Here is a 21944-nt window from a genome sequence, read left to right as displayed (position 1 = left end):
CAGTCGGTAGGGCGCTGGCCCCATATACTGAAGATGGCGGGTTCAAACCCATCACTGGCCAAACTGCCACAAAAAATAGCCAGGTGTTATGGCGGGCACTTGTAGTCTTGTAGTCCTAGCTACCGGGGAGGCTGCAGCAAGAGAATTGCCTAAGCCCAGGAGTTGGAGGTTACTGTGAGCTGTGTGACACCACGGTACTCTACTGAGGGTGGTAAAGTAAGACTCTGTCTCTACAAAAAAAAAAAAGGCTCGGCGCCTGTGGCTCAAGTGGCTAGGGTGCCAGCTACATACACCTGAGCTGGCGGGTTCAAATCCAGCCTGGGCCTGCCAAACAATGACGGCTGAAACCAAATAAATAAATAAATAAATAAACAAAAAATAGCCAGGCGTTGTGGCAGGCGCCTCTAGTCCCAGCTACTTGGAAGGTAGAGTCAGGAGAATCGCTTGAGCGCAGGAATTGGAGGTTGTTGTGAGCTGTGATGCCACAGCACTCTAACTAGGGCGACAGCCTGAAGCTCTGTCTCAAAAAAAAAAAAAAAAAAAAAATATATATATATATATGTGTGTGTGTGTGTGTATTACCTGAGCTCACCAGTTAGAGAGACTAGCTTGAGCCAGAGCGAGGCCTCTTGTCTAAAAATAGCCAGGCATTGTGGCAGGTGCCTATAGTCCCAGCTACTTGGAGGGCTGAGACAAGAGAATTGCTTGAGCCCAAGAGTTTGAGGCTGCTATCAGCTGTGATGCCATGGCACTCCGACAAAGTGAGACTGTCTCCAAAAAAAAAAAAAAATTCCTAGGGGCATATTGAGTTAAACTTTACAATAGACCATTCTTATCAATAATTAACATTTAAATAAACAGAAACCATTTACCCATAACCCCAAATATACTCACCTTTTATGTTCATATTTTTCTGCTTTTGCTAATGCCTTTCCTGTTCCACTTATTTTTCTTATCTAAGATTAAAAAAGGAAAATTATAAATTAAAGTCATTATCTCTTTATAATCCAGTATAATCAATCAGTGGGCAAGCAAGCAGCAATTCCTACTAATTTTCTTTTGTTATTTTTAATTATTACAACTTTATTTTATGTTATTTCCAATAGCATATCTTAACGGCAAACATTATTCAATATGCAATGCTTGGTTAATATAAGAAATTGTTAACAGGAAGCACAAAAATAATCTACAGGCATATTGAAAAGTATCACAAAAGCTGGGAGCAGTAGCTCATGCCTATAATCCTAACTAGCAAACTGGGAGGCTGAGGCTAATGGTTTGCTTGAGCTCAGGAGTTCGAGACCAGACTAAGCAAGAGCAAGACCCTCTCTCTAAAAATAGCCGGGCATTGTGATGGGTGCCTGTAATCCCAGTTACTTGGGAGGATGAAGCAAGAGAATTGCTTGAGCCCAAGAGTTTGAGGTTGCTGTGAGCTATGATGCTATGGCACTCTACCAAGGGTGACAAAGTGAGACTCTCGTCTCAAAAAAACAAACAAAAAAAAGTATCACAAAATAAAACTAGCTAGCAGTAAAATAAGCTCATAAATCTACTCAAGAGTTTATTGATTTTTGACAGATTAACATTATCCGCAATAGGCAGGATTTGGTTCTTACCCCTCTATCTTCCAAAGTTCTCAACCTAGCTTCTAATTTGGCTCTGTTCTCAACTCCCATTGCAGAACTGGAATCCTCACCAAATGCATCATAACGGATAGCCAGGACAGTTTTGGCTGCCAGCATGCGAGAAATCTAATAGAAAATATGAAGTTGGAGGCAATCAATCAGAATATATTCCAAGTTGAGAAGTAAAAATCCTCAATAATTTATTCATAAGAAAATTATAGAAAGTCATCACATTAGCATTTATCCTAGGACTTGTTTAGAATTAGGAATTATAAAATATTGAGTCATGCAACTCAAACCACCTATCACTTCAATCTGGGCCACAATATAAAAGCTTAAAAGAGTCTGGGTATCACCAGATGATGGGGTCTTAGTGCAAAGGAATGAAGAGGCCTGACACAAGTCTGTGTCAGGGACCTAGGACCTCTGGAAGGAACCCTCGTGAGTAAAAGGTCGGGTGCGTATTATCATAAAATGGGAAGGAGGAGGGCGGCGCCTGTGGCTCAGTCGGTAGGGCACCAGCCCCATATACCGAGGGTGGCGGGTTCAAACCCGGCCCCAGCCAAACTGCAACCGAAAAATAGCCGGGCATTGTGGCGGGCGCCTGTAGTCCCAACTACTTGGGAGACTGAGGCAAGAGAATCGCTTAAGCCCAGGAGTTGGAGGTTGCTGTGAGCTGTGTGAGACCATGGCACTCTCCCGAGGGCCATAAAGTGACACTCTGTCTCTTCAAAAAAAAAAAAAAGGGGAGGAGGAGACAAAAGCTGCTTGCCCAACATTAGCACAGATTATGGAGGATATGAGAAGGTCAGATAAACCGTCTCCACCTTTTGTTTTTGCAAAACCACAGACCTTGAGCACAACCTCTGCCTCAGTTTCAAGAGACCTTTGGAATCTAGAGAATATCCTAATTATTACTGCCACACCTCACATACACACTTTCTCTTGGAGGCCAATCATGCCATTCTCAAGAGTCACCAGGTCTCTCAAGCAGGAAGTGAGTCTTAAGCTAATAAAGATCAGGGCTCAGTTTCCCTTGTAAGAGTTAAGTGATTATGTATTATGAACAAAACTTTTGTCTAAAATTAGCTCAAACAATTTTTTTTTTTTTATTAAATCATAGCTGTGTACATTAATGCGACCATGGGGCACCATACACTGGTTTTATAGACCATTTGACACATTTTCATCATACTGGTTAACATAGCCTTCCTGGCATTTTCTTAGTTAATTGTGTTAAGACATTTACATTCTACATTTACTAAGTTTCACATATACCCTTGTTAAGATGCATCCGCAGGTGTAATTCCACCAATCACCCTCCCTCTGCTCACCTCCCCCTTCCCCCCATCCCCCTTTTCTTAGGTTATAGCTTTCATGTGAAACCCATAAATTAGTTTCATAGTAGGGCTGAGTACATTGGATACTTTTTCTTCTATTCTTGAGATACTCTGCTAAGAAGAATATGTTCCAGCTCCATCCATGTAAACATGAAAGAGGTAAAGTCTCCATCTTTCTTTAAGGCTGCATAATATTCCATGGTGTACATACACCACCAGTTTATTAATCCATTTGTGGATTGATGGGCACTTGGGCTTTTCCCATGACTTAGCAATTATGAATTGGGCTGCAATTAACATTCTGGTACAAATATCTTTGTTATAATGTGATTTTTGGTCTTCTGGGTATATACCTAGTAGAGGAATTATAGGATTGAATGGCAGATCTATTTTTAGATCTCCAAGTGTTCTCCAAACATCTTTCCAAAAGGAATGTATTAATTTGCATTCCCACCAGCAGTGTAGACTAGAAGCGTTCCCCTTTCTCCACATCCATGCCAACATCTCTGGTCTTGGGATTTTGTGATATGGGATAATCTTACTGGAGTTAGATGATATCTCGAAGTAGTTTTGATTTGCATTTCTCTGATTAAAGATGATGAGCATTTTTTCATATGTCTGTAGGCCGTGCACCTGTCTTCTTCAGTGAAGTTTCTCTTCAAGTCCCTTGCCCAGCCTGTGATGGGATCACTTGTTCTTTTCTTACTTATACTTTTGCGGTCTCTGTGGATTCTGGTTATTAAACCTTTGTCGGAGACATAACCTGCAAATATCTTCTCCCACTCTGATGGCTGTTTGCTTGCTTTACTGTGTTCTTGGCTGTGCAGAAGCTTTTTAGTTTGATCAGGTCCTCAAACAATTAATTAACATTTTATTTTACTGACACCTTTACTTCCCATATCACTCTGATCTGAATTTTATCAAATTTCATTTTAATTGTTATATTATGTATCCTACAAAGACTGAAATGATTTAATTTACCTAAGCCTTAGTTTTATCAACCGTAGATATTCACACTTATTTAATAACATTCTCTCAAAATGTTTTAGCATTTTGTAATTAATATTGTTAAAATGGCATTCCTGACACACAGAATACTTTTGCTATGCTACCCACAGATGGATCCTAGAAAAAAAATAGAGAAGAAAATGTCTTTAATTGGACCAATGATTTCTCCCAACCTTTTTTTTAGTGTATAAATATGTTTTTTTATTTAAAGAATTCACTTTTATTTAACGAGAAAGAGGTAACGGAAAGTTTTGATATGTACTATAAAAGAAAAATAGGTTGTACAGAATAAAAAGAAAAAGATTAAACCCTACTCTTGAAAAAACTGTAACTGGGCGGTGCCTGTGGCTCAAAGGGGTAGGACACTGGCCCCATATGCCGGAGGTGGCGGGTTCAAACACAGCCTCGGCCAGAAACTGCAAAAAAAAAAAAAAAAAAAAAAACAAAAAACCCACAGAACTGTAACTTACCTTTCCTTTATGTTTTGGACTTGTCTGGCCTACAAGTGAAGCATGATAAATGAGACCATATTTAGGCGTATCTCGTCTAGACTTGAGGGCTCTGAAGAGTGCCTTTTCTGCTCCAAGAATCTGGACTGTAGAAGCTGCGTGTTTGGCCAAATTCAAAAGAGAACCTACAGAAGAAAAATAATAGTTACAAAGACCCATAGTGTAATTATCATAGCCACCATAATAAATAAATATCTCACGTATCCAGGATTTCACTACCCAGAATTTCCTAACATTTCTGATGTTTCACCTGTGACTTTCATTAGCATAACCAGAGGTTTGTAATGAATGCCTAAGAAAAACTGAAAGTTAAGCTTATGGGTTCAATGTTACTTATTAGCCTGAGACAGTATTACTATTCTAAATTCCATCAGCATGCTACAGGAGTGATATAAATGCTACATATATACCAATCTAGCCAATTTCTGAGACTTTGGGTATTATCTCTATCATCTATTAATCTATATCTCTACTGCTTTTTTTTTTTTTAATTGCAGTTGTCATTGTTATTTAGCTGGCCCAGGCCGAGTTCAAATCTGCCAGCCTTGGTGTATGTGGCTGGTGCTGTAATAACTGTGCTACAAGCACCGAGCTTCTACTGCTTTAATAAGGTGAAAAAAAACCTACAAATAAACAAATCTATCAAGACATCTCAATACCCTGACTATGTGATAGAAAACAAATTTTAGTTGCCACTGTTCTTTCACATAATGGATTAGGTAGAGATAAGACTAGAAATAACATGGTAGTCCCTCCTTATGTACGGTTTCACTTTCTGTAGTTTCAATCACTTACGGTTAACTACAGTGTGGAAATGGAAAATTACAGAAATAAACAATTTGTAAGTTTTAAATCTTTTGTCCCACTCAGGTTGCCCAGGACATGAATCATCCCTTTGTCCAGTGTTATCTACAAATGAATACACTAGCTGCCCATTCGTCATTTAGTATTCCTCCCACTCATGTAGCACAGCCGTGCCTATGTTCACGTAACCCTTACTTTATTCAATAATGGCCCCCAAATGTAAGAGTAGTGATGCTGGCCTATTGTTATATTCTATTTTATTAGTCACTATTATTAATCTCTTACTGTGCATAAAAGTTACTACTGTATTTATAAATTAAACTTTATCAAGGTATATATGTACAGAAATAAACACAGCATATTCAGTGTAGGGCTGTGTTATCCAAGGCTTCAGACATCCAGGGGCAGTGTGGGGCAGCATTGTTATAATAAGAATTCACCCAGATATTTAGTGATTGCATTTTCTGCATAGAATATGTTAGAAAACACACTCAAGATTAACACTGTGAACTCAACCACTAGAGACATTTTAAAAAGTGTAACAAACACATCTCTTTGTTAAGCCCAATATCTCTTATGCTACAAGTTTAGTCATACATACGAATCTTATATTTCAGGTCACTTGAATGAAATTATTTGTCCGATTAATAATGCAGCTAAAGGGGTTATTCCATTTTAAAGACTTTGATGTAGCTAGTGAGATTTGTTGTGACAGTTTATAATAATGTCTCCAGGAAAATAAAATAATAAATTGGTACTTCCTTTTATTTGCAGACATTCAATTACATAGCACTTTAATGGTAGCATATTATCCTTACAGTATCAACATACTTGCTCATTATAAATCAGTTAATAAAATTTTTGAAAGTCAAATACATTAAAACATACTCAATAGAAACTGAGATAATTTATGAAGAGTATATATAATTTGCGATTTCTTTTCTTTTTCTTTGTTCTTTTTTTGTTTGAGACAGTCTTAAGCTATTGCCCTGGGTCAAGTGCCATAGTGTCATAGCTCACAGCAACCTCCAACTCAGGCTCAAACTATCCTATGGCCTCAGTTTTTCTATTTTTAGTAGAGACCGGGTCTCGCTTTAGCTCAGGCTGGTCTCGAATCTGTACCCTCAAGCAATCCACTGGATTTGGCCTCCCAGAGTGCTAGGATTACAGGATTACTGGCCTCATTTGTGATTTCTTAAAATTGCATTCAAATCTTGATCTGATGGGTTTTTAATATTCTGAAAATGCTAACTGATTTAATTCCCCCATACGATCATTATAATACGACAAATTTCTAATAATGGACCACAAGTGTCTCAGAAGAGGTAGTGACTAAAAATGCCTCCATTATCCAAAAGGAAATCAGGCAAACAAATAAAAATCATCATTGAACACTTGGCCCTTAGCCCTCACTCAAATACCATCTATTTGGTTTGTTAGTTATTTAAAACTATTTTAGGGCAGTGCCTGTGGTTCAGTGAGTAGGGCGCCAGCCCCATATACCAAGGGTGGTGGGTTCAAACCCAGCCCCGGCCAAACTGCAACAACAACAAAAAAATAGCCGGGCGTTGTGGCGGGCGCCTGTAGTCCCAGCTACTCGGGAGGCTGAGGCAAGAGAATCATGTAAGCCCAAGAGCTGGAGGTTGCTGTGAGCCGTGTGACGCCATGGCACTCTACCTAGGGCGGTAAAGTGAGACTCTGTCTCTACAAAAAACAAAAAAAACAGAACTATTTTAGATACTGTAAAGTTAAAAAACAAACAAAACAAAAACCTCGTAAGAAAACTCAACTACAAATTCATGTTTACGAATTACATTAAAACCATCACCTGCATGGGCAATAAGCCGTGCTCCAACTAATTCCCCAACCATGACTGTAACATTGGGTGCAATGGCCATCATACGATTTTGTAGATATTCATAGAGCTGGGTTCTATATTCAGAGATTTCAATTACCTAGGAATAAAGAAAATGAGTTAAGTCACAAATACATTAAGAGCAAAACAGTATAAAATTCATAAAAGCACTACAGCCTTAAATTATCAAACAGTAGCTACATGACCCTGGGTACATTAACTACTTTCTTTTTTTTTCTGACACAGAGTCTCAAACTGTTGCCCTGGGTAGAGTGTTATGATGTCACAGCTCACCGCAACTTCAAACTCTCAGGCTTAAGCGGTTCTTTGCCTCAGCCTCCCAAGTAGCTGGGACTACGGGCACCTTGTTGCTAGCCCAGGCTGGGTTTGAACCCACCAGCCCTGGTGTATGAACTATAGGCACTGCCCACATTAACTACTTTTATTATCAGTTTTCTGTAAAGTGGTTATTATGAGGATTTCATTATAATATATATAAACCACTGGTACACTGCCTGAAATGTTAGACAACATTTCTATGTGTATTTTCTTTTATTATTTATTTTTTGAGACAGAGTCTCACTTTGTCACCTTGGGTAGAGTGCTGTGGAGTCATAGCTAACAGCAACCTCAAACGGGCTTAATTGATTCTCTCACTTCAGCCTCCCATATAGCTGGGACTACAGGCACCTGCCACAACGCCTGGCTATTATTAGAGATGGGGTCTTGCTCTGGTTCAGGCTGGTCTCCAACTCCTGAACTCAGGCAATCCACCAGCCTTGGCCTCCCAGCCTCCCAGAGTGCTGGGATTACAGGTGTAAGCCACCACGACTGACTTACTGCAGCGGTTCTCAACCTGTGGGTCGTGACCCACAGGAATTGTATTAAAGGTGTGCGGCATTAGGTAGGTTGAGAACCACTGGGCTACTGTATGTATTTTAAAGGATTCCAAGGAACAGATATCTGTGTCACTACCTCTGTTGAATCCTGTATATTTACAAATTTGAAGATAAAAAACCTGCTGCAAGCCCTAGACATAAAACTCAGAATAACTCAACCCATATTTTTCCACCTTGATAATGGGATTTTTGGTTAATTTATTATTCAGCCAATGCTAACAAGAGAAATTATTTCATCTTAGTACATATTTCCTCCTTTGAAATATATAAATCATGATGGCATCAGATGAGGTAGTGACTGAACACCCTCATATTTATCAGGTGAACGCTAAGTGTAAAAATCATCACTGCCATCAAAAACTATCATGATACAGTTAGCAACACCACTAAATTCACCAGAAGTATAATTTACCTGGGTGCAAAGATGCAGAATATTGCAAATGTCCTCTTCTGAAACCTCTGTTCCCATAGATATTTCTGCAGCTGCTTTCACTTCTGCTTCAACTTCTTCTGGCAGCAATTCAGAAAGTTTGGCAGAAGCATAGTTCTTCCTATCGCCTACAGAATGTTTGCAGAGGATGAGGGAGAATCACTCTTCAAAAAATTATTTAAAATCCACCAAATAGTCAAAAGAAAAAGTAGAGATAAGCCAATGAAAAGGATGCCTAAACAAAACAGAAAGTAAACAAGGTTTGACCTAGTAGGTTCTCCCTTATTTAAAGGTTTGGTTTTAGAGGTAATATTTCTCCCCATCACCTCCCTCCAAAAAATAATCAAGAAGTCAAAATAAGACAAAATATTTCACAAAAACTTATTTCAGAAAAGGAAAAAATTAAAGATAGGAATAAACAGTAATGCCACAGACAACATTTTTTTCTTCCCCAGTCTTGCTGTTACCCAGGCTAGAGCACCATGGTCTCAGCCTAGCTCACAACCTCAAACTCCTGGATTCAAGCAATCCTCCTGTCTCAACCCCCAGTGTAGCTGGAACTAAAGGTGTGTAACATCTTGCCTGGCTCATCTTTCTATTTTTACTAGAGACAGGGTCTTTCGCTCTGGTGGGTTTCAAACTCCTGCTCTCAAGCGATCCTTCTTGCCTCTTCCTTGCCAAGTAGCTGGGACCACAGGCACTCACCACAGTGACCACCTAATTTTTCTACCTTTATTTTTTTTTGGAGACAGAGTCTAAAGCTGTCGCCCTGGGTAGAGTGCCGTGGCGTCACAGCTCACAGCAACCTCAAACTCTTGGTCTTAAGCCTCCCAAGTAGCTGCTACTGCAGGCACCCCCCCACACACACAATGCCCAACTATTTTTTTGGTTGTAGTTGTCATTGTTGTTTGGCAGGCCTGGGCTAGATTCAAACCTTCTGGCTCTGGGTTGTATATGGCTGGCACCCTAGCTGCTGAGCTACAAGTGCCAAGCCTAATTTTTCTATTTTTAGTAGAAAAGGGGTCTTGCTTTGCTCAGGCTGTTCTCAATGATCCACGCACCTTGGCCACCCAGAGCACTAGGATTGTAGGCACGAGCCACGTGCCTGGCCAGTTATTAGGTATTATAAATGTTCTATTACAGGATTTCCCATAGCCTACAGTTGTCCCTATTAATGGCAAATTTAATGATATTCACCACAAAAAGCCACTTTGCGGGGAGGCAGAATGGCTGGGTACCAGCATCTCACAACTGTAATCCTAGCACTCTGCTGGGAAGCTAAGACAGATGGACAGTTTTAGCTCAGGACTTTGAGACCAGCCTGACCAAGAGTGAGACCCCATCTCTACTAAAATAGAAAAATTAGCCAGGTGTTGTGCTGGGCAGCTACTTGGGAAGCTGAGGCACGAGGACTGCTTGACCCCCAAAATTTGAGGTTACTGTGAGCTATGATGACATCACAACACTCAATCTCCACCCCTACCCCCACCCCCAGGGGCCACAGAGTTGAGACTCTGTCTCACAAAGAAAAAAAAAGAAACGAAAGGATGAACAAATCACTCACCTACTTTCTGTAAACACTTGCAGTACGTCAAATTATCTGAAATAATTTTTCCTAATTCAGGGAAATGCCAGCCATACCATTCTCGACACCTCATAATATAGTTGTTTAGTTCTTTGTCCAAGTCATCTAACAAGGCTGCAGTAGATTAGAATGAAAAGAAATCAGGAATTTGAAAAGGGGTTTATTGTGGTAAAATATACATGAAGTATACATAAAACTAACCATCAATCATTTTCAAATATACACGTTAGTGGCATTAAGAACATTCACTACTTTCAGAACATTTTTACCATTTCAAATTTAAAACTCTTTACCCATTAAACAGTAACTGCTTTTAATCTTACCTCTCAACACTTGGTAATATAGTACTATATATATAAGCACTGTATTAGTTTCTGTCTCTGTGAATTTGCCTATTCTAGGTACTTCATGTAAGTGGGATCAAGCAGTATTTGTCTTTTTGTGATTGGCTTACTGCACTCAGTACATTTTCCAGATTTATCCATGTTGCAGAATGTCTTAGAACTAAATTCCTTTTTAAGGCTGTGTGACATTCCATTGTGTATACAGGTTGGGTGTATCTCATCCAAAATGCTTGGGAACCCAGAATAGTTTCAGGGTTTGAAATACCTGGATACACATGAGATACCTTGGAGATGAAATTCAAAGTCCATATAGGTAATCTGAAATTCATTTATGCTTCATATACATCTTAAGTACACAGCCTGCAGGTAACTTTACATACTTTCCACTTTTCATGACAGCATTCAAAAAGTTTCGCATTTTAGAGCAGCTTGGACTTTGGATAACAGATGCTCAATCTACATACGAGACGCTATGTTTATTTACTTATTAATGGATATTTGAGTTCAGTTTTGCTACTATAAACAATGCTACTATGAACATGGGTATATAAGGAACTGACTCTTTTCCCCTCCTTTTTAAGAGACAGATCATTATATGTCACCCAGGGTTGAGTATGATGGCACAATCCCAGCTCACTGAATCCCTGAATACCTGGGCTCAAGAGATCACCCAGAGGCAGGGGGAAGTGGCTCGTGCCTATAATCCTAGCACTCTGAGAGGCCAAGGTGGGTGTACTAGTAGAGCTCAGGAGTTCAAGACCAGCTTGAACAAGAGCCAGACCCTGTCTCTAAAAATAGCCAGGCATTGTGGTGGGAATCTGTAGTTCCTGTTACTTGGGAGGCTGAGGGAAGAGAATCATCTGAGCCCAATTTGAGGTTGCTGTGAGCTATGATGCCATAGCACTCTATTGAGGGTGACAAAGTGAGACTCTGTCTCAAAATGAAAATGAAAAAGAAAAGAGAGATCATCATGTCTTAGCCTCCCCAGTAGCTGAGACTCTAGGTGCCACTATGCCCTGCTAATTTCCTTAACTGTTTTGTGAAGACCAGGTCTCACTACCTTGCTCAGGCTGGTCTTGAATTTCTGGTTTAAACTGATTCTTCCACTTTAGCCTCCCAGGTGGGCAGATTACAGGTATAAGCCACTGTGTGCCTGCCTGAGTCCCTACTTTTAATTCCTTTGGATATATATCTAGGAACAGAATTACTACTTAAAAGAGATTTTGTTAAACTGGGAAATAAGATTTTGCTGTTTCTAAAAAACATTTAGGCTGGGCATGGTGGCTCACGCCTGTAATCCTAGCAGTCTGGGAGGCTGAGGTGGGAGGATTGCTTGAGCTCACAAGTTTGAGACCAACCTGAGTAAAAGCAATACCCCATTTTCTACTAAAAACAGAAAAACAGGCAAGAGGATTGCTTAAGCCCGAATTAGAGGTTGCTGTGAGCTATGATGCCATGGCACTCAACCAAGGAAACAGCTCAAGATTCTGTCTCAAAAAAATAAAAAAGTAATGTCATGTGTGTAATAACCTATTATAAAAACAAAAAGCAAAATATGTAACTACACATATTCCACCTGTGGTTTTAGTTTTAACATTTTTGTCACAAACATGAATAAATCAGTTTATGTAACATTATGTAACTGCTTTAGTTATGTAACAACTCAAGTTATCTGCTTGAGTTGTTTCCACAATTTTGCTACTATATCTCCAATATTATCTCCAACTAATCAAATTATGGGTAGTTTTCCAATTTTTTAAGTTTTGCATTTTCTAATTTATCTACTTTACTTATCACTTACTAAAAGTTCTAGCTGTGCTCGCTTCGGCAGCACATATACTAAAATTGGAATGATACAGAGAAGATTAGCATGGCCCCTGCGCAAGGATGACACGCAAATTCGTGAAGCGTTCCATATTTAAAAAAAAAAAAGTTCTAGCTAATCTCCTATCTCTTTCTCAACCACAAAAAATACAGTTTTAATAGTAGGAAAAATGCATGAAGATTAGAGCCAATAAATCGCACTGCATATGTACAATACTTACAAATTGCCTGAACAATCATTGTGTCCACTTTGTCAGCACTGAACTTCAATCTGTAGCGAGACAGGCTGGAGAAAAAGAGGAAAATAATTAGTAATAGTAAAGAAAATCAGTTAACTAGGAAGGTCCTATGAAGTACACATTATAAAAAATGCATCTGAGCCAGGTGTGGTAGCTCATCCTTGTTTAATCCTAGCACCACAGGAGGTGCAGGCAAAAAAGACTGCTTGAGCTCAGCTCAGAGACCAGCCTGAGCAAAAGCAAGATCCTATCTCTACTAAAAATAGAAAAATAACCCAGGCATTGTGGTGGACACTGTAGTCCCAGGTACGTAGGAGGCTGAGGCAAGAGGATTGCTTGAGTCAAAAGAGTTCGAGGTTGTGAGCTATGATGACACCGTATGACTCTAGCCTGGGCAACAGAGTAAGATTCTGTCTCAAAAGAAAAAAAAAATCTCTTCTGCTGCAATGTATATTTCTATTATCTATGACATGTATTAGCTTATATGTATGTATGACAAATGAAGGATAATGCTACACAGTGCAAAAAAGTCATAATGCCTTATGTGACATTTTAAGCAGCACATTAAAGCTTTATACTACCAGGTATGAAATTCACAGCACTCTTAACATCTGAACAGTTTCTTAATCTCAGTACTACTGACATGTTGCCCCTCATAGTTCTTATTTTAGCCTTTAGCAGTATCCCTGACTTTTACCCAGTAGATATTAGTGGCAGACCCTACCCTGTCCCTAGTTAAAATAACCAAAAATGTCTGTGGACATTGCCAAATATCCCCCAAGGGACACCTGATTGCCCTTGATAGAGAACCACTGCTACACACACAATGAGGATTAATTACAATTTTGGATCTTGACTCATTTAAGATTCTCTCTTGGAAGTGCCTTTTAAAAAAGTTCTTCCTCACTTTTACCGTTTTTGGTCTTCTATCTGTAACTGAGCAGCTTCAAACCTTTCATCAATCTATGCTTACCTTTTTTTTTTTTTTGTAGAGACAGAGTCTCACTTTATGGCCCTCGGTAGAGTGCCGTGGCCTCACACAGCTCACAGCAACCTCCAACTCCTGGGCTTAAGCGATTCTCTTGCCTCAGCCTCTCGAGTAGCTATCTATGCTTACCTTTAAAATTGTTCTTAAAACCTTTTCTTTAAGGTTTGTACCTAAAATTTTTTTAAATATAAAGAGATCTTTTAAACTACAATAATAATTTTATTAGGATTATTAATGAATAAATCTTAATGAGTTTCTAATTACAAGATTTTATCTGTTTTCTATTTTGTTCATAAATGCTGTTATTTTTAGTTCAATTTCATAGATTATCAAGCTTTTCATTAACACAGATATAATAACATAGAAACAATGCTTATCCTAAGGGACATGTAGTTAAATATGTAGGGTTAATGTAATCCTCTTAGCCTCATTCCAAAATCTTAACAATCAGAGAAGGTTGGGCCCAGTGGCTCACATCTGAGCTCAGGAGTTTTGAGACCAGCCTGAGCAAGAGCAAGACTCTGTCTCTAAAAATAATTGGGAATTAGCCGGGCATTGTGGCAGGCGCCTGTAGTCCCAGCTACTAGGGAGGCTGAGGCAAGAGAATCGCCTAAACCCATGAGTTGGAGGCTGCTGTAAGGTGTGATGCAATGGCACCCTACCGAGGGTGATAAAAGTGAGACTCTGTCTCTTAAAAAAAAAAAAGAAAGTTGAGAGTTGTGGCAGGCAACCATAGTCCCAGCTACTTGGGAGGTTGAGGTAAGAAGATTGAGCCCAGGTGGCATCTGTGGCTCAAGGAGTAGGACACCAGCCCCATATACCAGAGGTGGCAGGTTCAAACCTGGCCCTAGCCAAAAAAAAATTAAAAATAAATAAATAAACTTAAAAAAAAAAAAAAAAAGATCGGGCGGCGCCTGTGGCTCAGCGGGTAGGGCACCGGTCCCATATGCCGGAGGTGGCGGGTTCAAACCCAGCCCCGGCCAAATTAAAAAAAAATAATAATAAAAAAAAAAAGATCGAGCCCAAGAGTTTGAGGTTGCTGTGAGCTATGATACCACAGCAGTCTACCCAGGGTAACAGAACGAGGCTCTATCTCAAAAAATAAATAAATAAATAAAATAAAAATAAAACCAGAGTGAAACAATCAATACAGACAAATGGTGGAAAAGAGACCACATGAGAGAATTTGAGAAGGCAAGTGCGTGACCTAGCAGAAAATCCAAGAAATGTAAGATTCAAGACTAGATAATTCCTTTGGTGAAATTATTTTTTCCCTTTGATGACATTTTAAAAGTCAAGGCAATGGAGCTAGATTGCTGAGGTTTAAATCCTGACTTTACCACTTACCAGCTATATTGACTTTGGCTAGCAGTTTCCTCATCTGTAAAACGAGGATATTACTACTTTATTCCTTCTAAGATTGTTATTAGGATTAAATTAGCATTTTTGACTTCTTAGAACATTTTCTAGTAATTCTCACCTGTGGGCCAATCCAAGACACATAGCAGCCATTTCACGTGGTTCTACCCCAGGAATCAATCCATCCATTTGTGAACGGATTCCTCTCATAAGTTCATTAACAACAGGACTATGGATGCAACTGAGATTCAGCTTTTCCTACAAGTGTAAGAACATCTGTATTAAATAAAAAAAGTTCCCGATGTTATTTATTTTTTTTTTTGTAGAGACAGAGTTTCACTTTATGGCCCTCGGTAGAGTGCCATGGCATCACATAGCTCACAGCAACCTCCAACTCCTGGGCTTAAGCGATTCTCTTGCCTCAGCCTCCCAAGTAGCTGGGACTACAGGTGCCCGCCACAACACCCGGCTATTTTTTTGTTGCAGTTCGGCCGGGGCTGGGTTTGAACCTGCCACCCTCGGTATATGGGGCCGACACCTTACCGACTTAGCCACAGGTGCCGCCCATCCTGATGTTATTTTTTAAATGGTAATATAGCACTGATTTAAATATACACATTTCTCAGTTTCACAAAAGTATAGTTTTTTTTCTTTTTTCTTTTTTAAAGAGAGTCTCACTCTGTTACCCTGGGCAGACTGTCATGGTGTCATATAGCTCACACCAACTTCAAACTTCAGCCTTCTAAGTAACTGGGAAAAGTATAGTTTTTAGCGTATAAAACAATCCAGTGTATTCCTGGTTGAAGTAAACTCCAAGGCTATATAAAGTGCCAGAAGGGTACTAGCCAGGTGCAGTAGCTCACGCCTGTAATACTAGCACTCTGGGAGGCCAAGGCAGGTGGAATGCTTAAGCTCACAAGTTCTAGACCAGCCTGAGTAAAAGCAAAACCTCATCTCTACTAAAAATAGAAAAACTGAGGCAAGAGGATCATTTGAGCCCGAGTTGGAGGCTGCTGTGAGCTATGACACTACAGCACTCTAGGGCAACAGCTTGAGTCTCTGTCTCAAAAAAAAAAAAAAAGAAGAAAAATATACTGATGTAAGCCAGTAAGCCATAGGCCCTTTCCCTAAAGCTAAGTACAGTAGAACCTCTAAGTTGACTATCCAAGGCACTGTAACAAACTAATCAACATACGGGAGGTGATAGGGAACTTGGCACAGTGTACTGGTCCATACACATGGTACATGTCCAGTCTGTGAAAATTTGGTCAACTTGAGGTGGTTAGTGTAGGGAATTGATCAACTATGGAGGTTCTACTGTATTAAGTGTCCTTTAAATACTTCCATATACATACATAAGTTAATGTGTCTATGTAGACACAAGCACACTCAAATCTTTAAAAATACATTTTAAATCCTTTATACCCCACAAACAGGGTAATAATTTTTTCTTATACACCTCTGCTTTTCTACTTTGCACTGTTGTTAACTCCTCCATATAGATCTACATAGTTCTAGTTCATGCTTGGAAATGACAGACATCCAAAGACATACTATATTACTGAGCATACTATACCTGATAGTATTAAATATTTCTTAGATACAAAAACTGAAAAGATAAAATTAATATAATCCTGTCATTAAGCAATATGTCCTCTGTGTGCCTTTTAGTGTCGTGTTTCATACGTGTGTACAAACCCACTAAAGCAGTAATGCTTATATATAATATGTCTTCAGGCTTTTAACTCTGTTGAGTATAACATATATATCCAGGACTCAACTCAGAATGATGCTTCCTTTTGTAGATATTGAAAACATTTGCTCACTTTATAATATGCTAAAACTTTAGGTTTTCTAACAGAAAAATATGATTCATGAACACTTCAAAGGATATAGAGATTGATATTGGCTCAGAGCTCGTAGTACAGTGGTTAGGGCACTGGCCACATACACCAAGACTGGCAGGTTTGAACACGGCCTGGGCCTGCTAAACAACGACAACTGCAACAAACAAAATAGCTGGGCCTTGTGGTGGGTGCCTACAATCCCAGCTACTTGGGAGGTTGAGGCAAGAGGCTTAACCCAAGACTTGGTTGCTGTGAGCTGTGACGGCACAGCACTCTACTGAGGGTGACAAAGTGACACTGTCTCAAAGAAAAACAAAGAATAAAAGACAAAATAGAGTTTGATATTGCAGAAAACTACTGCTTGATAGTAGTGGAAGTTAATATTTTTATATAAACTTCAACAATCCTAACTTACCAAAACCCCCTTAATTCTCTTTAGCACATGATTGCCATTTCACATAGTTCTTTCCAACCCCAAAAGACCAACAACAGAGGTATGTTTATTTATTTATTTATTTTTTTTGTAGAGACAGAGTCTCACTTCATGGCCCTCGGTAGAATGCCATGGCCTCACACAGCTCACAGCAACCTCCAACTCCTGGGCCTAGGCGATTCTCTTACCTCAGCCTCCCGAGTAGCTGGGACTACAGGCGCCCACCGCAACGCCCGGCTATTTTTGGTTGCAGTTTGGCCGGGGCCGGGTTTGAACCCGCCACCCTCGGTATATGGGGCCGGCGTCTCACTGACTGAGCCACAGGTGCCGCCCCAGAGGCATGTTTATGATCATTGATAATTCACCTTTTTTTTTTTTTTGGAGATAGAGTCTCACCCCAAGTGGTTGAGAATATAGGTGCCTGCCACAAAGCCTGGCTATTTTGAGAGACAGGGTCTCCCATCTTGCTCAGGCTAGTCTCAAAATCCTAAGCTCAAGCAATCCACCTGCCTCGGCCTCCCAGAGTGCCAGGATTACAGGCATGAGCCACCATGCCTGGCAATTAACCTCTTATTGTGATTATCTTTTTTGTTTTTTTTTTTGAGACAGAGCCTCAAGCTTTCACCCTGGGTAGAGTGCTGTGACATCACAGCTCACAGCAACCTCCAACTCCTGGGCTCAAGCTATTCTTCTGCCCCCACCTGCCAAGTAGCTGGGACCACAGGTGCCTGCCACAACATCCAGCTATTTTTGATTGCAGCCATCATTATTGTTTGGTGGGCTGGGGCTAGATTCGAACCCGCCAGCTAAGCTGTATGTGGCTGGCACCTTAGCCACTGGTGCCAAGCCAAGAAACGGAGTTTTATTCTTACTCAGGCTGGTCTTAAAACTCCTGAGCTCTGGCAATCCACCTGCCTCAGCCTCTACACCCAGCCCCTCTTATGGTAATATCTATTGCAGTGACTGAAGATCAAACTCATCCAAACTAGTTATGGAATGGTTCTGCTTTCCATATCTCGGAGGCTACTCTTCTACTCTTTCTACTTTCATTTTATGTTTCATGTCTAGCAACAACATCCCCAAGTCCAGTGCCTACATCCCAGTGCCATCACCAGGCCCCAGAGAAAGGCGGGGGGATGCCAAAGGAGACAATGCCAAGGCAAAACACTAACCACAGAGAAGATCCGTAAGGTTGTCTGCTAAACCTGCTCCTCCAAAGCCAGAGCCCAAGCCTAAAAAGGCCCCTGCAAAGGGAGAGAAGGCATCCAAAGGGAAAATGGGGAAAGCTAGTACTGGCAAGGGGAATAACCCTCACAGAACGGAGATGCCAAAACAGACCAGGTCGAAATAGCTGAAAGTATTGGAGATTACAAGGGAAGTGTGTGCATTTTTGGTAACTGTGTACTTCTGGTGACTCTATAGTTCGAAATATTATTTTTATCAATTTTTATAAAAATGCAGGATTTTATTTTATTTTTTAAAAACTAAAAACTTAGCCGGGCGTTGTGGTGGGCGCCTGTAGTCCCAGCTACTCGGGAGGCTGAGGCAGGAGAATCGCTTAAGCCCAGGAGTTGGAGGTTGCTATGAGCTGTGTGAGGCCACGGCACTCTACCGAAGGCCATAAGTGAGACTCTGTCTCTACAAAAAAAAATAAATAAATAAAATAAAACTAAAAACTATGTTGTTAACCCATAGAACACCTCACTGTTTTTTTCTGGGAAAGAGGCATATGTCACTAGTAGAATGTCTCTAAGGCTAGACTGATGTGGGGGGAAGACCTTTTACTTCTAGTTGTGAGAAACTTCCTCTTAGATCTCAGAAGAGATTCTCTGACATACACACATTAGCACAATGCCTCATGATATGGAAAGACTAATTTGTTTTTATGTCCTATTCTCTCTCTCTGCCTTTAGCATAGTCTTAACTCCCTCAAATGCAGAAATCTCTTGGAACATGACCCTAATAATTGGTTACCAGTATGTCAAATAATCTGGACTTTACAGCAATGCCACTATGATGCTATCCCTCAAAAGAGCAGCAGTTCTGTTTCTAGATTGTGTATCTTCAGATAAATTCTGCCAGTTTCATTTCATTTCCTGAAAAGTCAGGGTTAGTTTATAAAAGGTTCTTAAAAAAACATGCTAGGTTTGGTGCCCGTAGCACAGTGGTTACAGCGCCAGCCACATACACCAAGGGTGGTGGATTGGCAAACAACAACTACAATAACAAAAAAATGGCAGGCACCTATGGTCCCAGCTATTTGGGAGTCTGAGGCAAGAGAATTGCTTAAGCCCAAGAGTTTGAGGTTGCTGTGAGCTGTGATACCATAGCACTCTACCAAGGGTGACACAGTGAGACTGTCTCAAAGAAAAAAAGAAAAAATAAATAAAATTAAAAAAAAAAAAAAAACATGCTAAATGCTGGGTGATGTGGCTCATGCACATTAATTCCAGCCCTCTGGGAGGCCTAGGCGGGTAGATTGCCTGAGCTAGAGGAAGACTCCATTTCTAAAAACAGCCAGGCATTGTGGCCTGTAGTCCCAGCTACTTGGGAGGCTGAGGCAAGAGAATTGCTTGAGCCCAAGAGTTGCTGTGAGCTATGACCCCATAGCACTCTACTGAGGGCAACAAAGTGAAACCCTCTCTCAAAAAATTAAAAAAAAAAAAAAAATTATTATGTAGGCTAGAAAAGAAAGATGGTGGAAGAACTTATGACAAGCCAGGCACGGTGGCTTATGCCTGTAATTCTAGCACTCTGGAAGGCAGATGCAAAAGGAATGCTTGACGTCAGGAGTTTGAGACCAGCCTGAGCAACAGTGAGATCCTATCTCTACTAAAAATAAAAGCATTAGTGGTAACGCCTATAGTTCCAACTACAAGAGGATTGCTTGAGCTCAGGAATTTGAGGTTACAGTGAACTATTATTATGCCACTATGCTCTGCCCACGCAGCAAAAAAAAAAAAAAAAAAAAAAAAGAACTTATGATAATTTGGCCAGGTATGGTGGCTTATGCCTGCAATTTTACACTTTGAGACGCCAAGATGGGAGGATCACTTGGGGCCAGGAGTTTGAGACCAGCCTGAGCAAGAGCGAGATCCGGTCTCTACCAAAAACAAAAAAGGAAAGTTTAGCCAGTCAGGATTGTGAGTACCTGCTATAGTCCCAGCTACTAAGGTGGCTGAGGTAGGAGGATCACCTAAAGGCCAGATGCTTGAAATTACAATGAGTTATGATTATCCCACTGCATTCCAGCCGAGGTGACAGAATAAGCTGTATTTTAAAAAAGAAAAACCCGGCCGGCCCCACATACCCGAGGTGGCGGGTTCAAACCTGGCCCTGGCCAAAAACTGCAAAAAACAAAAACAAAAAACCCCAACTTGGCCAGGTGTGGTGGCTCACACCTGTAATCCTAGCACTTAGGGAGGTCGAGGGGGGTAAGACTGCCTGAGCTCAGGAGTTGGGAGACCAGCCTGAGCAAGAGAGAGACCTCATCTCTAAAAAATAGCTGGGCGTCATGGTTGAGTGCCTATAGTTCCAGCTACCAGGAAGACAGAGGCAAGAGAATCACTTTGAGCCCAAGAGTCTGAGGTTGCTGTGAGCTAGGATGCCATTGCACCCTACCCAGAGCAAGAGTTGAGACTCTATCTCAAAAAAAACACACACACACACACAACTTAGGACAACTTATAACAAAGGGTACACTTTATAGTCAGTATGCTGAGATCTGACAAGCAGGCATGAAAAAAAATTATAACTTTACCTTTATGACTCCTCCTAGTTTAGCATCAGCTACAGCCAGAGGTTCATGGGCTTCCTTTACTATTTTCTTCAGAACTTTCTTCAGCTGTTTATTAATTTTGCCCTCCATCAGAGCTGTGAATGCTTTTCAGAAAAAAAAAAAAAAAAAAAAAAAAGAAGAGTTAACACTTAGATTGTAGAAGTTTGTCTTAAACATTTCCTTTTAAAAGGCCCAAATTTAAAGTTACTTCTATAATGAAAGGATAAATGTTAAATACTTTATTAATTACACATTTCACAATCCCATTTTTCTTCCCACCCTCATTCATTTCTGCTTCAGAGCTAGAATCAGGCCCATGGTTCATTTTCCTATGTTACAAGAATCTTTTCCTTAACTCAGACAGACAATCTTGAAATCACAGAAATTATCTATTTGGGAAAGACAAAAGACCCATTCTTGTTATTTCAGATAGATAGAAATTGTGAATAGATTGTGAAATAGCCTAAAATCATGTTAGAACTGATTAAAAAAAGGAGTTAATCATTTTAAAAGCTCTGCCACAATATAAAGATGTTTAAGTGGAGACCTTATCTTTGCTAATCTCCAATATAGACATGTAGCCAGGCTCACGCCTGTAACCCTAGCACTCTGGGAGGCCAAGTTAGGAGGACTGCTTAAGCTCAGCAGTTCAAGACCAGCCTGAGCAAGAGTGATACCAAAACCAGCCAGGTGTTGTGGCAGGCACTCCTTGCTCCAGATACTCGGGAGACTGGGGCAAGAGGATCACTTGAGCCCAAGAGTTTGAGGTTACTGTGAGCTATGATGCCATGGTGCTCTACCCAGGACAACTGTCTCAAAACAAAAAACAAAACAAATAAAAAACAATGGACATGTCATAAGGTCTCTGTAACCTCCAGCAATGGAAAACTTAACTGCTGAAGGCAACTTAATCTATTTTGAGACTGCTTTTATTTCTAGCAAGTTCTAAATCTGCTAAGTCAGTCTTCCTTAGTATGCTTCTGTTATCTGAACCCACATGAACTAGCATCTGATATTTGTCTGGCATTCAGCTAAGATAATAGTAAGTTGGCAGGAAGAAGAGCTGTCAACAATTTC

The 21944-nt window shown here is 40.2% G+C and overlaps 1 protein-coding gene and 3 non-coding genes across 5 annotated transcripts in view; 1 reads left to right on the top strand and 3 right to left on the bottom strand.

Moving 5' to 3' along the window:
- The window catches only part of NOP58 (NOP58 ribonucleoprotein), a 47521-nt gene that overhangs the window by 7072 nt on the left and 18505 nt on the right, over nt 1-21944 (bottom strand). For both annotated transcript variants that reach the window (XM_053596562.1, XM_053596563.1), the window contains exons 4-12: nt 20850-20971; nt 14931-15067; nt 12445-12509; nt 10035-10169; nt 8453-8598; nt 7115-7241; nt 4444-4607; nt 1617-1751; nt 895-956 (exon numbers count right to left, since the gene is read on the bottom strand). In XM_053596562.1, coding sequence (XP_053452537.1) covers nt 895-956; nt 1617-1751; nt 4444-4607; nt 7115-7241; nt 8453-8598; nt 10035-10169; nt 12445-12509; nt 14931-15067; nt 20850-20971 — 1093 coding nt within the window. The remainder of the gene's footprint in view (nt 1-894; nt 957-1616; nt 1752-4443; nt 4608-7114; nt 7242-8452; nt 8599-10034; nt 10170-12444; nt 12510-14930; nt 15068-20849; nt 20972-21944) is intronic.
- Nucleotides 6598-6681, bottom strand: LOC128591090 (small nucleolar RNA SNORD11). The gene has a single exon (XR_008381519.1). It is a non-coding gene; the product is annotated as a small nucleolar RNA SNORD11 (small nucleolar RNA).
- Nucleotides 8315-8396, bottom strand: LOC128591091 (small nucleolar RNA SNORD11B). Its single transcript, XR_008381520.1, has one exon. It is a non-coding gene; the product is annotated as a small nucleolar RNA SNORD11B (small nucleolar RNA).
- LOC128590937 (U6 spliceosomal RNA) lies at nt 12215-12321 on the top strand. Its single transcript, XR_008381397.1, has one exon. It is a non-coding gene; the product is annotated as a U6 spliceosomal RNA (small nuclear RNA).

Source organism: Nycticebus coucang, chromosome 7 (assembly GCF_027406575.1).
Source record: "Nycticebus coucang isolate mNycCou1 chromosome 7, mNycCou1.pri, whole genome shotgun sequence".
NCBI lineage: Eukaryota > Metazoa > Chordata > Mammalia > Primates > Lorisidae > Nycticebus > Nycticebus coucang.
Note: the sequence above shows the minus strand (reverse complement) of the source record. Positions and strands in the feature narration are given on the sequence as shown.